This window comes from Achroia grisella, unplaced genomic scaffold (genome assembly GCF_030625045.1).
Source record: "Achroia grisella isolate CSIRO2021 unplaced genomic scaffold, CSIRO_AGI_Agris_v1 utg592, whole genome shotgun sequence".
Taxonomy (NCBI): domain Eukaryota; kingdom Metazoa; phylum Arthropoda; class Insecta; order Lepidoptera; family Pyralidae; genus Achroia; species Achroia grisella.
In genome coordinates, this window is record NW_026712955.1 from 1,499,450 (window position 1) to 1,518,653 (window position 19,204).

Sequence of the window (19,204 nt, forward strand, 5' to 3'; positions counted from 1 at the left end):
ATTAAAATGGCGATCAAGAATGAATGAGTTAATTTAAATGTGTAGATGGCGATTGCAACCTTCCATTAGATAAACATCAACTTGTTTCGGAAATACAATGAATAAAACGATGAATTGGCTTTACAGGTACTTAGTACGTTATCATAATTATACAAATAGCAAATTATAAGCTCTGGAAATACATGAATAAAACGATTTGGCACAGGGGTACTGTTGCCAAATTAACTCCAAGAAATTATTTAGCAAATCGTATGTAATCTGGTACGGTTACTCGTATTTCGAAATAAACCTACGCCATTTCAGCCGGTTATAGTGTAAATGCTTAATTTTATTGTGTCAAGTCGCAGTCTCAGTGCGCCATAGTTAACCGTTGTGCGCCAGAAAACGGTCGCGCGCCACCATCTTGAGAATTTCCCGCCAATTGTTTAATTTCAGGACGAAAGTTTTTAAAGTGACAAAAGGAATAATAATATAGTGCCATTTAATAGTAATAAATGTTTTCAAATATTAAAGTGCAAATCAATTAGAAAGTGGTATTTTACTTGTTACGTTTAAAAGGTTTGTAATCATTTTATATTCTCCAAGAGGACTATTACACTTACATACTCTTATAAATTCAAATTGTAGAAGTTATTCTACTTTGGTCTATGAATTTAATACACAATTGACGCTATTGTAGCATGAGTAGGTACGCTCTTAAAAAACTTTATTAATTGTATTAAGTCGTAACAATGTCTTGCAAGTAGTTACAATCCAGATTTCATTTATGGTACCTATCAATCAATGTGATATTTGTTTAAACAGATTGAAGGTAATCTGCTTAAATATATTTAATTAAAAATAAATTCAAAGGCTTCGTTGTAAATTTTTCAATAATTTAAACGAATGTATATTCGTAATAGACAAACATTTTCTGCGTTGAATAGTTATATAGCACACATGTGTGTGACGGATAACATAATATTACATAGTATGTGTATGGTACATACATTTGTAGTTTTAATACGATGACCATAGATTTATAGAGTACATGCCCTCTGAAATTTACTAATATCTACGTACATCTTTATAACTAGGATCTCTTTCAAACTGTATATTTTAAAAAAAAGTTAGAATTTGGAACTAAAATATTAAAAATCTGTGTGACTCGCCTTACTGATAAAAACATAAGTATATGCTTGTACGTAGATGTACAAAATAATCAGAGAATGGGAAATTTGTAAACTTTATCCTGTACCTTTTACAATATCAACCCTATCTTAAATGTCTTCTAAATATTTGTTAAAAACCATAATTGTGTTTTAAACTTATATTAAAATAAAACAAAAAAATTATTAAATAATATTATATCCCACAGTATATATAAATAGAATAAGAATACAGTAGGTCTGTACACTGACGCAATAGGCCGTAAAACAGCTTTCAGAAATTTGTCCAAGGCAAATAGTATTAGAAGTACCATTGGCAAAAAAACCCTCGAAGTACGTACTAAAGACCTATAACAGTAATAAGAATAAAAACGGATGCCGTAGTTCCTAAAATTGGTGATTCAACACCATAGACTTTGTGTTGAATTTATATTTTTGACTTAGACATAGACCTCTATTATAAATAAACAATGTACCTAAATATTCTCATTTTTTTTTAAATAAAAAGAAATTCAATTGAGTTTCTTGCCAGTGTCACTGAACTGGACGAGCAAAAAAAAAATTTTACGTTAATAAGCGACTAAAATGTCGTACATGCATAAATGATTTTTGAATTTCAAACACGCACAGAACAATAGACATATTTCCAAATGTGTTCACAGTTAACAATGTCTCTGATTACCCTATATGGGATAACTGCCGTGATAGCATATTATAAGGTTCTGTTGTCAAAGAGTATAGACAAATAATATTAAACACAAACAATATTCACCTATTGTCAATTTGACCGCAGACTTTAACAATAACCAAAAGAGTATATAAAAGATACCAGCTAGTGTGTGTAATGATTTTTATGTATTTAATGTATTTTGTGTATTAATAATAATAACGGCTCGTAAGTGTGAAAAAAACCAGCAAAAGCTGAGAGAGAGAGAGACGATAATAATAATAATAATCTCAGGATAATTCACACAGCGCCATCTAGACCCAAGTTACGCTAGCTAAAGCTTATGTTATGGGTACTAGATAACTGATACATATACATAGATTTTTTTTTCATAAATACATACATATTATGCATAGAAAACACCCAGACCGGTACAAACAATCGTACTCATGAATATAAATCGTTTGTGCCGTGCGAGGAATCGAACCCGCGACCATCGGACGTAAAGCAGTGTGCTAGACCGCTAGACCATACATATTCTCTATATATACTGTCTCTGATTACCCCATATGGGATAACTGCCGTGATAGCATATTATAGTCTGTACTGTTGCAGTCTGTACTCCGGACAATATTGAACTGCACTATCGTTGTATCTGCCAAGAGAGGTTGCTGCATCCACTGGCATATTTGATTTATGCGTCTACTTGCGTGAACACTTCATTTTGTGCTATGTTCTCTGTGAAGGGCGGAGCACTAGCACATGTGTAGTTTGTATCAGATCTTATTTAACGATGTAAATGACATTTATACAGTTAACAAGACAAATGGATTTAAACAAACACACATAAATCACGCTCAGAATAAATTGCGGAATAAAATGTGGTGAAGTAGCAGGTTGAGTTGTTGAGTCCTATATATATTTAAAATATATTATAAGTACTTAATATCAAATTGGATAAAGGCAAGGATATAAATAAATTCATGACAATTAACACAGCGCCCTAATCTAAGTCTAAGTTTGTGCTATGGATATTAGACAACTCATCATCTGCTTCTTCCTTATCCCATTTATTTGTGGTCGGCGTAATATGTTTTTCTCTTCCATTCATCCCTGTTCGCAGTCATCGCGTTATTTACTTCCTTTCTTACCATATCATCTTTCACGCAGTCCATCCATCTCTTTTTCGGGCTTCCTCTGCCCTTATAAACATCCACATTCTTATGTAACACCTTTCTTAAAATATTATCCTCGTTACATGTCCATATCATGATAGACAATTACTCTTTAATCTCTCTGACACCGGTGTCACTTTCATACTTCCTCTAATGTATTCATTCTTTATCTTATCCATTCTTCTCACACTACACATCCACCTCAACATTCGCATTTCAGTTGCATGCAGTCGTCTTTCATCCGTCGCCTTTACGGGCCAGCACTCTGATCCATACAAGACAGCAGGCCGGATCATGGTCTTGTAAATTTTTCCCTTAAGCTTAAGGGGAACACGCGAGTCACACGTCGTTGCCGTAACCGTATGGATATTAGACAACTAAAGAATGAAATCTGTCATTGTAACACTTCAAATTAACATAGCCGTGGAATACGAGCGTTGTGGCACCTAGTCACTGTATATACTTGTGACCTATTCGTGTGAAGAATTGTGTTTGATAATCTTTTTTTTCTTTTTTATTATTGCTTATGTGTATCGAATAAACGCACTTCTTTCTTTCTTTGTATAAATTCAATAATTAAGAATCAAAATGTATTTACAGGATCCTTTTTATATCATATTTCAATGTTAACTTTCACTATTGTACCACTACTGATATGTTGTTATAAAACAGATTTGTTGAAGCTGAAAATAACACTTTTCCGCACTAAAATAAGTGCAACACGCCAGACAATCACATATTAATGTGTCTGCAAATTCTAGTATACATATTTGTGGTGGTTTGAGTGGTCTAGTCATTAACATCTTATCTTTCACAATTTAGATGCTAACCACGATCTTCTAGCATTTCAAGGATACACCGTGCTGTTGCCGGGTCCATCGTGTGGCAGAGAGGGAAACTCCGATCAGTTCCCGGGACTGGTAACTTGGGCGTAGGTTTATAAGGCCCTTTTGCCGACGTACATCAATATCCGCTCGTGTTTCTTTCCCTGCCCAGCCAAATCTACTATTAGCCTGCTAGTACTTTAAATACGTATTCTAGTACAGAATTTAAACTCAAAGTAGACAGCTAAGTCAGCCAAGAGACAGAAGTAACCAACAGTAGGGAAAATATACATATAAAATATTTGACGTTCGCAAGCGGCTAAAATGTCCTACATGAATTTGATTTACTATATAATATAACTATATATATAATAATATAACTATAAATATATAATATGTTATATAATAATATAACATAATTGTACAACTATGATAGGTTCTTAGTTGTACAATTAAGTTATGTGTTATGTTATGTATTGTATTATGTTGTACAATTAAAAAGCTTAAAAAATATAATATAATAACTAAAATATATTATTAAAAGGCGTCCCTTTAGGCAAAGTTCCGAAGATACTGGCAGCGTTCCCTCTTTGAATAGCTAGACTAATTCTTTGTCCGAGGTAGCTGCCAGCTCTTCGGTCTTCTGTGATTTTGAATTGAATTTGTGAGTATGACTTTTACGATTGGTCTGAGTGCTTTCTATGTATATTATGCAATTGTCCAGTATACAATAGTCGTAAGCTGTATTTAGATTGGGACTATCTAGCCATGAGAGCGGCATCTGGCGCTGCGTGAATTGTTGTTTTCACTGAGATAGATTTTGTCGCAGACACAAAAATAATAATATTAACCTAGGACAATTCACTATTAACTTATCAGCGTCACCAAGTCCCAATCTAAGCAAAGCTTGTGTTATGAAGTCTAGACAACTGATATGAATATACATTTTTTGACCATCCAGACCAATACAAACAATCATACTCATAAATATAAATGTTTCTACCGTGCGAAGAATTTGACTCACAATTCGATCGTTGTCAAATAAATCATTGGTTATCATTAGCGTTGCCAGACGTCCCGTATTTCCCTGGACGTCCCGTATTTTAGACATAGTTTAAAATGTCTCGGCGCGGCGGGACTGACTCTGTCCCGTATTCGAATCGTGCTCCGTTTTTTATTATTAAATCGATCGATCTACGCTACACAATTTGTCCTTTGATAATGTCCCGGGTAAAAAACTAAATTCCCTTATTTTTTTGCCTATTTAAGTGTTTGCCGCTTATAGGCTGAAAAAAAATCTGTCAACTCTAGTCCTGATATGTAATGAATACTTTATATCTTATATATAAAATTCTCGTGTCACAGTTTTCGTTCCCATACTCCTCCGAAACGGCTTGACCGATTCTCATGAAATTTTGTGAGCGTATTGAGTAGGTCTGAGAATCGGCCAACATCTATTTTTCATCCCACTAAATGTTAGGGGTAGTCCACCCCTAATTTTTTTTTTTATTTTAAGTCAAAACAACGTTTGCCGGGACAGCTAGTATCATATATAAAGAAAATACACTCTTGTTTACATAATTTGTTCGCAATCCACAGATTCCACACACCGTGTATTTACCGTTGTGGATTGATGGGACTTGTCACTATAATTTATGAAAACATCGCACATTCCGCTCCACTACAAATATAAGCATTGATTGAATTGATTTCGTCAGTTTTTATTGTATTTACATCTCTATTTTACCTTCGAACATTTATTGAAATTAGTTACGAGGTTGGATCTGTGTAATAAATCAGTTTGAACTAACCGTCGACAGCAGCGGTACTCCTTTCTGTACATTTTATGTCTTCGATTGATACACTGTGTTTACATTATGCAATATTATGTATCTGTGGTTTACATGAAACTACTAAAGAGGAGTTTCTCATAGAAGTTAGTCGTAAAATTTATAAAAAAGCAAATTATATCCCATCAAAAACATAAATGTGAAATGATAGCCGAGTTTAATATTATGATATATGCCATGATTGTTGACAAATAGAATAAATACGACAAAAGAGATGAGATCTAATTTTCTTTATATGGTGCAATAAATAACAGTAATAAGCTTGTAAATTGATATTCGGGACGATATGTGATATTGAATAGAAAAAAATGGTCTGTCCTGAAATGTATTTATATATAATATAAAATATCATTTCTAGCAACAATCTTATAACTTTTTTTTTTTTAGGATAATATCACAAACTTTCGTGTTTATAATATTAAAAAGATTAATTATAAATTCTAGCTCAATGTCTCACTGAACATAAGGTCTAACTTGGCTATGGTTTGCCTAATAAACTAACATCCATACTCACAAACTTTCGTGTTTATAATATTAAAAAGATTAATTATAAATTCTAGCTCAATGTCTCACTGAACATACATTGATACTATACATTATACTCCTATATTTTCACGTAATTTCACAGCACAACCTTGTCTCGTTGAAAAATTAAAAAAAAAACCTGACACATTATTTAAAACCGCGTGCAATATTTCCAAATAAATAAATATCACACAGCCGAGACGTTTCCGCAAATATTCGTTGGCGTTTATTATTTTTAGGAGCATAAGAAAACGTTTTTGATGGCTTGCAACTGGTAACATGGAGTAAGTACTCACTGTACACACAACCAGACTGTGAAACATAATTTCGCGAATTAGATAGATAAATTCAAGTTCAAAATTCAAAATATCTTTATTCATGTAGGTCTATTACAGACTCTTATGATATGTCAAATCTACCGTCAGTTCGGAATGATTTCGAGATGAGAAGAACTGACAAGAAACTCAGCTCGTATTTTTTTTTTAATGTTTTAATGTTGTACATATTTACAATAATACTATTATTATGTCAGGTTGACCTCCACGCGGTTCCCCCTGGAAACCATTATGACAACTTCCTGCTGATTTGTCACGATGGGCTGACTGACGTCATGCTCATCTTATCATCCTCCACTGGTGCCCCGCCAGCGTAAACCGTAATGGAAAAGGAAGTAAACCTACGATTTCGACCTGGAAGAACGTCTTCCACACTCCGAACACCCCAAAGTAAGCAATGTAACACCAAACTTACTCACCTTTGCTCAGGAACGTCCCGATGTGTAGTACTGTTTAGTGGCCACGCACTCTACAGTGTATATTTTCATCAAAAACAATTATATTGTGTTAAATAATTGCTTAATAATCTTGTTTTATATAGATAAAAATACGGAGTGTCCTTTTTGTTCCAGTTCTTATTTTCAATTGTTTTATTATTCTTTTTTTGAAATTTAAGTGGCCATATGTTTTTATATGTGGCCAGTGGCCGAGCGTCCTTTGCTCCAGTGTGATACAACCTGCTTAGACTAAGGAGGTTCGGAATATGGAAAAATCCCCTTCCCCCCTTCCCCTTCTTACGGCATGTCTGGTTCTCAAAATACACGATGTAAATCGAAAGGACGTAAGTCGAGATATATTTTTTCATGTAAAACACAAGGGTTAGGATCTACACGCGCTCAAAATAAAAAAAAAATGCATTTATAACAAAGGATATACGTACTTTATTATCAAAAGTAAGTTTCTCGACGTAAGTCGAGGACGTGAAAAAAAATTCTTAGATACTTTATATGAATTTCTTGTGAACCGATAAATATGTTAAAAAACAGTTACAAAGATGGCTGATAGGAAAAGCTTTTATTCTTTTGATTAATATTTCAATTATTTTATTTATTGACATTTAATGAATGATAATACTGTCTGATTGCACAAAGAATGAATGAGCGGTTTCTATGTTAATTATCGCATGCCTCCTACTTGCTAATGTATATTTATTTAGAACAATATATATAATTATTTGTTTTATACTTCAATAAAAAAAAGCTTAAATACATTGACATATCACTGCTTTTCAAATATTCCAAAATCGAAATTTTATTACATTATTTTTTCTATAATAAAGTGAAAATATACTTCGTCCTATTACAATATCATTACATAGTATAAAACAAAGTCGCTGTCGCTGTCTGCTCGTCCCTATATATGCTTATATCTTTAAAACTACGAAACGGATTTTGAAGCGGTTTTTTTTTATAGATAGAGTAATTGAAGAGGAAGATTTATATATCTGTGGTTAGGTTGGCGTGTTGATATACAGAAAGAGTGATATTAATAAAAGATTGAATATATGACGGTGTATATAATATCAGAATTAAAAATAACAAATAATAATTAATTTAACAACTCATTTAGTTCAACGTAAATTCATTAATTTTATTGTATAATTTGTATATTACTAAAATTTTTGCATGTCAAAACAATGGCGAAATATGTGAACAATTTTATTAATACTGACATTCTTTTAATATTTATAGCATATTTCATGCAAATAAATACATTTCATTTCATTTCATTTCATTAGATCAGTAATTTGCAAGCTAATCAATTTGACATTTTGACAATACATATACTTTTTATTAAATGTGTTTGTGTTATATGGCTAGTTAATGCAAGGAGGTTGGTAGCCTACATATCTAATATATGTACACCCGGGCAAAGCCAGGCTGAGTAGCTAGTAAATTATATGACCAAATTAAAAATACATTAAAAAAATATTAAGATGTACGGTGTCTATTAGACGTTAAACGCATATTTCACCCATAATTTTCGCCGCAACTGAAAGATAGATCGCAACTGTTTATAATATGTATTATATTTTATATGCTACCTGTGTCATGTTAAGCCTAATATATCTATAATGCTCACATATGAAACGTTAATATATTTAGTATCGCTATTATATTTTATTCATGGTCATTAATTTCTCATCTAGACAATATTTTCAATAACTATTCGGTAATTTAGGTAAATCCGAAATTATAATGTACTATATGTTCATTACATACATATACATTTGTATATGTATATGTATAGTACATATTAGGGGATTGGGATTGTTAGTAATAGTATGTTATCTGTGGTAATTGGAACTAGTGACCCCATTGTTAGCAAAGTACCATGCCAGGTTGACCTCTACGTAAATTATTGTATTTAATACCTGATGAATTTGTGGACTGGGTTAATTGAGCGCCATCTATTTCCAAACAGAGCTTGTGTTATGGATACTAAATTACAGATACATTTTTTTGTAAATACATATAACAATCATACTCATAAATACAAATGTTTACCGTGCTAGGAAGTGAACCCGCGATCATCGGAAGTAAAGCGGGGTGCTTAACGATTAGACCACCGTGGCTGTCCATTTAGGATCAGGATTATTTGTGACAAAATGAACTGTTTTCCCTGACTTTCTTCATTTACTTTATTTTTGTGTTATTTTAAAATCACTAATGACAATATATGTACATACCGTCAGCACTACTTTCTGGAACCACCTCAGGCATAACCAACAGTAATGAAATCGTACCTCATTACTGTTGTCTCTGGTCATGCCTGAGGATACTACGATGCGCTACGTGCAACGTAAAACGCTTATCTATAAGTTATATCTATATACTATATCTATATATTATTAGTTGACCCTTCAAACATTGTTTTATATATCTACTAGCTTTTGCCCGCGGCTTTGCTCGCATTATTTTATCCCCTTAGGGGTGGAATTTATCAAAATCCTTTCTTAGGGGATGCCTACGTCATAGCTTTATGCATGCAGTCTCAGCTCGATCGGTTTAAAATTGTCAAACTTTCATCTCCTATTTTATCCCATTGGGGGTAGAATTAATCAAAATCCTTTCTTAGCGTATGCCTACGTCATATCATAACATCTGCCTGCATGACAAATTTCAGCCCGATCCGTCCAGTGGTTTGAGCTGTGCGTTGATAGATCACTATGTCAATCAGTCACCTTTGAGTTATATATATTTAGATATATAATATCCAAATAAATTAAATTGAAGCCTCTGCTTGTAATTTCAAATTAACAGCTTTTCACTAAATGCATATGAAAGTACGGTACTTACATCAAAAGTATAATGTAATAATTATTTGTCTGTCTGTATTTTTCTTCTTACTAAATCGATCTGACCAATTTTCGACGGTACTGTCCTTCACAAATAGGTAACGTTGTAAAGAGTAACTTGGGCTACATTTTTTAACCTATTTTATTTATTTTATTATAAAAGAAATTCCACGCGACAGCTAGTCTATCTTAAAACAATCTTACATCAAAGCTATGCGTTATACCCACAAGTATTGTTCTAATTTCTTAAAAGTATGAAAATAAATTTATACGAACGCTGTCAGAGATTTCTTAATTGACGTTAAAATGCCTTTAACGCCATAAATATTGTGAAACACTTTAGAATATGTTTAATGGACGCTAGCCGCGGAATGTGGATGGCTAATAGGGTTATAGTTAGATGGAAATTTTTATATTTTATTTACAGGACAGAAGAGGTATAGCACCTAAGTACTCGGGAGGAACAGTCGATGGTTAGTTTAGTGCTGTTAACCCGGTGTCATACTGTAAAGCCCGTATTGGTAGTTATGTTTATAGGTGATGATTTTATAAGTTATTTAAATTTGGAATTGTGTAGTGAAAGATGGAAGCAAGAAGAAAAAGTTAGCCAAATGTAATAAATGCACCAGGAATTAACGACGATATTTTCCATTGCCTAAAGATTGAGATTGATTAAAGAAATAATAACACAGAAAAAATCTCTCCAGTTCTTTTCAACTGCAGTATCTAATAAATAGTTTTTGAGTTAGAATCTATAAAAAGTGCAGTTTCAGAGGAGCTTCCCGCGTACGTTTAGATTGCGGAATGAATTACCGAGGTTTTCTATAGAGACTACGTGGAGTTTTTAAGAAGGGTGTATTAAGGTTTTTTAAGTATCACCAATCACCAATACGTAACACTCCTTTTTTAATGAGGAAAAATCTTCATAAATTCCACCACCCGCCCAAGGGTGTTAATGGGATATGAGAGATTCTTACTCACCAAAATTCTTGGGAGTTCTTCTTCGCCTTCACACGTAATACCTCTGATATTTCAGGCGTTCATAGGCTACGGTAACAGTTTATCATCAGAAGGGCCGTATGCTTGATTGTTACTATCGTACTAATAAAAATAGATCTAGTGGTTTTGGACACGACTGTCCAAAACTTTGACGGTCCAAATTTTATCTATGATCCAAATGAAATCTGGTATAAACTAGTGGAAGGACGTAAGTGTCGTAATGTACTCATAACATCTTTCTTGTGAATGTACAGCGCGCTCGTAAAGCCAGCTTCTGATGTTCTGTGCCAGATACAATGAATTTCCGAGAAACATAATAGGCACGCGACAAACATATTATACGACAGTTTGCTATCAAAGTTTGAGAGAGTTGCTTTGCCGCTAATTGGTCTACGTGAATTTGTTTCTGTATTAAAGAAAATGCTTTTTATGCAATTGAAATTTCAAACAGTCCGGTATGTCAAAGATCTTTTCATACACGGTGATAATGGAATGATGCATCCGACTGCGTTAGCAGTTTACACTGACGGGACACCAGTGTAGGATGATGAATGAGCATAAAGTCAGGTCAGTTAGGCCATCTTGGCAAATGGCAATTTACCACGATGATTTCCAGGGGAACCACATGGAGGCTAACCTCACATGGTACAATGGGGCCATTAGTCAACATTACTAACAATTCTCTTCCCCGTGTCAAAGAATATGGGGCCGCGATCTGAAAACATATCTATACTAGCAGAACCACGCGTGCTGTGGCTAAGGTTCTTGAATAAAATAATATTGCGACTATAAATTGCGATGTAACCTATCCTATCTTTCAAGTTGGATCAAATTGCATACAATATGCAAATCAAATTTACAATCGGCTTACTAGTTTAGAAGTTCACTGGGGACAAACAACGTGACACGTAATTTTTATATATAAAGATATCCAGTTAATGTAATACAGCTGGTCCCATATTAATACGGTGTCGACATCTTCAGCTGAAACAACAACACGTAATAGTGATTTACGAGTGGTGCTCCCATTTTTATTCGTCAAGCACCAGTCACATACAATTAAATGCCGCGAGGAATAGGAATCCGGTAGGCTTGCGCACTATAGTTCGGGACTGGACTTGATTTAGTTCGCAGCTCTGATTCTAACTACTTCATTCTCTCCGAGTCAGATGAATAATAGTTCGGGACTGATTTAGTTCGCAGCTCTGATTCTAACTACTTCATTCTCTCCGAGTCAGATGAATAATAGTTCGGGACTGGACTTAATTTAGTTCGCAGCTCTGATTCTAACTACTTCATTCTCTCCGAGTCAGATGAATAATAGTTCGGGACTGGACTTGATTTAGTTCGTAGCTCTGATTCTAACTACTTCATTCTCTCCGAGTCAGATGAATAATAGTTCGGGACTGGACTTGATTTAGTTCGCAGCTCTGATTCTAACTACTTCATTCTCTCCGAGTCAGATGAATAATAGTTCAGACTTGATTTAGTTCGCAGCTCTGATTCTCTCCGAGTCAGATGAATAATAGTTCGGGACTGGACTTGATTTAGTTCATAGCTCTGATTCTAACTACTTCATTCTCTCCGAGTCAGATGAATAATAGTTCGGGACTGGACTTAATTTAGTTCGCAGCTCTGATTCTAACTACTTCATTCTCTCCGAGTCAGATGAATAATAGTTCGGGACTGGACTTAATTTAGTTCGCAGCTCTGATTCTAACTACTTCATTCTCTCCGAGTCAGATGAATAATAGTTCATAACTGGACTCGATTTAGTTCGTAGCTCTCATTCAAACCAGTTCGTTCGCTACGAAGTCAGACATTCAGTAGACTGGTCAACCTCTAAAACTAGTACATTTCCCCGCAAATATTTGTTTTTGTTATTTAGCAAGAATTTTTGCATTTTATCAAACGAACTAAGGAGCGAAATTTCTGCTAAATAGTTCGTCTTTGGGTACTCTTTTGTGCTAGTTTATTCGTGAACTACGCAAGTACATGAGCTTAGAAAAGCAGTAGACTGGTTAACCATTAAATCTATAAGTAATTTCCCCACAAATATGTGTCCTTGTTTTTTAAAAAGAATTTTTGCGTTTTATCAAACGAAATAAAGAGCGAAATTCAGCAAACTATTTCGCGTAGTTCATCTTTGGGAGTGCTCGTTTTACCTAGTTTATTCGTGAACTATACAAGCTTAGAATTCGGGAGCTTAATCTGTAACAAAAGGCAGAACTTTTAAAAATAAACAGGTATAACACGTCAAATTAATTTCAGAGCTCTAAGCTTTCGGTTAGGAACAATGTTCGTTCGATAAAAACTCTCGAAACGTCGACGATCTGCAATTTTAAGAAAATAAATATTTTTGTTTATTTTCGTAGTGTCGCAATGGTATAAAGACCACCCTATAGTATATTATTTTTAAAGCCTATAGTGTATTTAGCACTAATATTATACTATTATATATATATAACTATGTTCGCGAACTTAATAAGCTTACTATGTCGTGAAAAACGAAAACAATAAAAAAAGAATACAAAGAAACACATGTTATATTTTTCGTCAACTACATAAAAAAAAAGAACTATTTCTTAAATATAATAAAATGGAACAAAAAAATAACCAACCGTTCGATTTTGAATCATTAATTTTTAATTGCAACAATGCTACATAATCTGGTATGGGACACAGTTACCTAGATACATCAAAATAATAATTGCATTTAATGTCTAATAAGATAAATTCAATATTGTTTACTAAACACTGCTGTGTCTAAACTGTGTCGCCCCACCTTACATTTTCCTATTTTTATTTAGTATATAAGATCATTATTTCTATGTACATATTGTCAGTCTATTATCATCTGTAATATACATCGTCTCGACGACAGAACATCGTATCATTTACCCGCAACATCTGGCAAGCATTGATTCCCGTTTCTCACCATACAATTGAAGTAGTCACGTTATACCATACAAATGGTCGGAACATGTGAGATTAGAGTCGGACAGCTGGTACTTATTATACTGAGATGTACCATCGCCGCTGTTGACGTGGATGCCGACGCACAACCCATCTTGTGTTTTGTCTTGACGGCCTCGGTGGTCTAGCGGTTTAGTATACCGCTTTACGATGGTCGCGGGTTCGATTCCTCGCACGGTGCAGACATTTGTTTTCATGAGTATGATTGTTTGTATCGGTCTGGGTGTTTTCTATGTATAATATGTATATATTTTAAAAAAATATATATGACTATTTATATCAGTTGTCTAGTACCCATAACAGAGGCTTCGCTTACCGTGGATCTAGATGGCGCTGTGTTAATTGTCCAGGGTTATTTATTTATTTGTTTGTTACAGGCGGCTGCACACGCGCTATGAACAAGAAATCACACAAGAAAAAGGTTTGTTCAGTAACAATAAGTATTAATAATAATATTTAAGGACAATTAACACAACGCCATCTAGTCCCAACCTAAGCAGAGCTAGTTTTATGGGTTCTAGTCTACTGATATAAATACATAGATATATATTTTTTATAAATATAAGATACGTAATATACCAGAACGATACAAACAATCATATTCATGAATATAAAAGTTTGAACCGTGCGAAGAACCGAACCCCCGACCATCGGGAGTGAAGCGGTGTGCTAAAGGGCTCAACCAGCGGGGCCGTTTATCGAATTAGGTGTTATTTTGCGGAACTGGATTTCCAGATTAGCATACCGCTTTACTTCCGATGGTCGCGGATTCGACTCCTCGCACGGTACAAACATTTGTATTCATGAGTATGTTTGTTTGTATTGGTCTCGATATTCTCTATGTATGTTACGTATATATTAAAATAACTAGTATTGTTGTATGTTATCGTAGAATAGAAAATAATTTATTCAAATAAAGTTAATTTAAGCTCTTTTGAATAGTCAAAACAATTTTTTTTATTTACCGCTCATTCGGAAAGCTATGTCATCACAAGAAGAACGAGCAAGAAACTTGTGTGTTGCTGTTTTAAATAATCCTTGTAAGTTCACACTTACAAGTCGAAACGTGTGAATACAAACTACCAACCAGCACTAATTTATTAGGGTCAAATATAAATATACAATAAGATTAAATCAGTCGTAGTGATAAGAGCAGACCAGTCCCTACAAGCAGCACTCGTTCACGAGTATGACGGATGAGCCAGCCATCACTGCGTTCGACCATATTTTAGGGAGCTCAATGACCGTATGATACATATGAATTTATATAACCTGCATATAAATTTTCTGTTTTGTCTAAAAGTAGTATATTAAAATAAAAGTAAATTGCAGACATTTAAAGTTATGTAGAACAGTATAAAATTATTAGAAATCAGGAGTACAACAGTTAATCTAGACGTCTGCAGAAGAAGCCATTTTGTTATTAGTTAGTTTTTCGCGCGCAAACGTAATGCGCCACAGATGCAGAATATTGCACGGCGCGCAGCCGCAGTAGGATCACGAGCGCGTCATAGCTGTATGCGTTGTTAATAAGTACTATGAGTGTTAACATAGTGTCTTCTTATTACTTATTATATACTAGCGTCATATACAGTATATGACATACAGTATATAACTCCAATTAGTAGATAAATAAGGTACACTGTCCAACTATCGGCCACAAAAAGACTAATACATGTAATTTGCCCCTTGCCAAGTGAACTATGCCAAATACTACTGGTACTGTTGGTATTTGGCACCAAACACTGGCACTCAGCAGCGGCTGATTGATGCCCTGTCGAAGGAAAGAGTGATGCCATAGAGATGGGAATAAAGTTCAATTTCGACCACCTATAGTAACGTACGCGTACTGTTTGTCTATTATAGTTTTATTCTGTTCCACATGATTAAAATGAGATGCACTCACTGTTTAATTGTCACACTACAAGGTGCCTACTCGTACAAAAACAAAAGCACTTTGGCTGCAGTAAAATAATAGTAAATCTAATATATCGTAACACTCCTCCGAAACGGCTTGGCCGATTTTAACGAAATTTTATATGTATATTCAGTAGGTCTGAGAAAGTAATTTTAGACGCCAAGAGTTAAGGGTGGCTCATACCAAAATATTTTTTTTTAATTATTTGTCAATTTTTTTTATTATGTGCATTAAAAATACATACTATCCTAAACATTCACCCTTATATATCCAGATCCTATTTTTAAGAGCGATATTAGTACTTAAATTTACAGACTCTTATGATATGTCAAATCTACCGTCAGTTCGGAATGATTTCGAGATGAGAACTGAGAAGAAACTCAGCTCGTATTAATACAAAAAAAAATGACGTCACAACAGCTATAATGTCGTACATGAATAAATGTTTTGTATATATATATTTGATTTGAGTTCTTAATTCGAAACCACTCCGAACTGACGGTAGATTTGATTTTAATGATATCATAAGAGTCTGTAATAAATCCACATGTATAAAGATAAAATATCTTTATACATTTATTATTGATTTTTATCAAAACAAACGGATGCAGTGTATCCAAACTGGCACAGATACAAAATAAACGGTGCACCGTTTATGAACCGATATTACTTGCGCGTACACTCATATTACTTCATATACAATGTATATTTATAGATATTTTTATTATCGAATAAAACAACATAGTTACTGTAACCAGTCACGCCAACGTTTTTTGTTTTTCATTCGTCTTCATAGCAGATAGGTACTCACTCAATTCGAATGTACTTTTAGCGTGTATGTTTCACCACTTGCGTAAATTTTTATGAGTCCTTTTCACAAAGTTGATTTCCTTACCTACTGGTTGAACAGTTTTTCGTTATTAGAATTGAGTTTTTCATTGGTACAAAGTGTCATCTATATATATAAATAAAATTGGAGTGTCTCTTTGTAATATTGAAGTAACCGTTTTTTACTACATGCATATGAATATAAATACGGTACTAACACCAAAATAACATTTTTTACAATTTTTGTCTGTCTGTCGGTCTGTCTGTTTGTTCCTGTCTGGCTAATCTCTGAAATGGCTGGACCGATTTTGACGGGACTTTTATTGGCAGGTAGCTGATGTAATAATGAGTAACTTAGGCTGCTTTTATTTTAGAAAAATAAAGTAAAATTCAGATACTCATACAGTCCACCGATCCATTATAATTTATTGCAATTAAAGTGCCCACGGGTGATCACTCGGTAAGGGACCCATCGGTGGGCATGCGGTCTTTAACATGTTAAAAGGTAAAGGATAAATTAAAAGAAAATAATCTAATAAGCAAACATAACACAAACATACCGTTATATTCTTAAGGAGATAATCTAATAAGCGAACGTAACACAAACATACCATTATATTCTTAAGGAGATAATCTAACAAGCGATCGTAACACAAACAGAGCATTATTCCTGTCTGTTCTTTGCAATCTTTGCTAAACCGGATCTGTACGAGACGCTAATAATCTTTGACCATCACTGTCACCATCAGCTAACACTTTAATTTGTAGCGTATTATAACGACGTTGAAAATAATACACCCAGAATCCCAGCTGAATCCAGTCATTAGGTATAATGACTCTAAATATACCGCAGACGACTACATAAATTCATCCAATTAGCCCTTGAGATTTTGAGATGGCAAGTTCATCTATTTCCAGTTGGCAAACAGTTTTGGCAATGCACCCGCTAATGTACATTGTAGTTACCAAGACTTTGTATAAACTCGTCTGCGCCAACCAGCTCGCTTTGTAATTTGTTTCAGTTAAATGCCAGTGAAATTTTAGGGTATGCAGCAGGATAGAGTCCTCTGAAATAGAAACGCATTTCGAGAAGAAAAATTAGGTCTACAGGATATACGAAGGTCGTAAGTATACTATGGAAATAGTAACACATTTATCTGACTGTTCAGTATCATTACATAGTATAAAACAAAGTCGCTGTCGCTGTCTCTGGTCCAGCTATTTCAGAGATTAGCCGGAATAGACCGACAGACAGACAAAAAGTGTCAAAATGTTATGTTGATGTCTGTACTGTATCTATATTCATATGCATGTAGTAAAAAACGGTTATTTCAATATTACAAATAGACGCTCCAATTTTATTTATATGTATAGATAACCCATCGTTATGTTATCGTGAATCTCCAATTTTATTTACGGAAGGAAGGAATATGTATAGTTAAAAATAACACGTTCCTAGGTGAGGTAAAATATCGTTACAATATGGCATAAGAAACAAACGGTATATAAAAACAGAACGTCAAAATATAAAATTCAAATATATATAAAAAATGCAACATAAATGTAAAAATTATACATAAAATCGTTTTGCTGCTATAAATATTCCCAATTCTCTAAATATCATCTTTAGATCTGTGTATTATTACATTGCTAATAAGCTCATCAATCCCGGTCGATGTTGGTTTGGTTCATGTGGTGTTCAGAGAGCAATAAAAAGTTTTAGAGGGAGCATTAAATAAAATATATCAATTAATAAATTGCTCACTCATTTATTTGAGAAACCATTGTCAATATTCATTACAATCCGAAACCAAATTGATTTTGAACGCAAATAGTTTGCCGAAAACTTTTCGAATTCATTAAAATTTAGTGAGATTAATATTAATTGAAAATATAATAAGTCTAAAATTATTCCATATTCTATGACGTATCTATGAATATAACTGTTACTTTACCATAATAAAACATTAAATACTCTTGTAAAATTTGTAGCACAAATTAGATCTTATAATAGAAATACTTACAACACCATTTTTGATCTAGTAGGTATGCAAATTTAGGTATACAATATAATTTATTTATGTACCAAATATTCTTGTATATTATTATGTGATATTATATATCTATTATCTATGATATTATTAACTATTTCTTAAACGCTAACTTAGAGATTAATTTTAAAAAATACTACAAATATCGAACTCATCACATATATCACTGATATTATCCATGCTGCCCTCTCTAGATTTTATTCTTGCTCTGCATAATGATTCAACTTTTGATTTCGAAGAATTTATATATAAGTAAAATATTTGTTGTTATAGCTTCATCTTATGCTTCCCAGAAAATCGATCAGATCAAATCATATCTTCGCGAACTTATTTATAGACAAGATACAAACAGCGTATGAAGATGTATACAGTAAGTATCTATAAAAGCGTTAGTTTACAAACTGTCTGAATAAATTTCAATGGAACAGATTACTCACGAAACGAAGATAAAACAAGGTTTAGTAAGTACCTACTTATATTGTACAGTTGGATTTATTATAGCATCATATATAAGTGGTGGTGGTAATCACCATTACCACCACCGCTTATATATCATGCTTACCACCACCACTTATATTATCCGTCTTACTTCGAGTGTGTCATATCCCAC

The 19,204-nt window shown here is 33.6% G+C and overlaps 1 protein-coding gene across 1 annotated transcript in view; it reads left to right on the forward strand.

Annotated features, from left to right (window-relative positions):
• Positions 1-320: 320 nt before the first annotated feature.
• Positions 321-19,204, forward strand: part of LOC131848775 (SET domain-containing protein SmydA-8-like) — a 43,666-nt gene continuing 24,782 nt past the window's right edge. Inside the window, exons 1-3 of the mRNA XM_059198707.1 lie at positions 321-558; positions 6,722-6,914; positions 14,175-14,218. Coding sequence (XP_059054690.1) covers positions 6,848-6,914; positions 14,175-14,218 — 111 coding nt within the window. The 5' untranslated portion in view covers positions 321-558; positions 6,722-6,847. The remainder of the gene's footprint in view (positions 559-6,721; positions 6,915-14,174; positions 14,219-19,204) is intronic.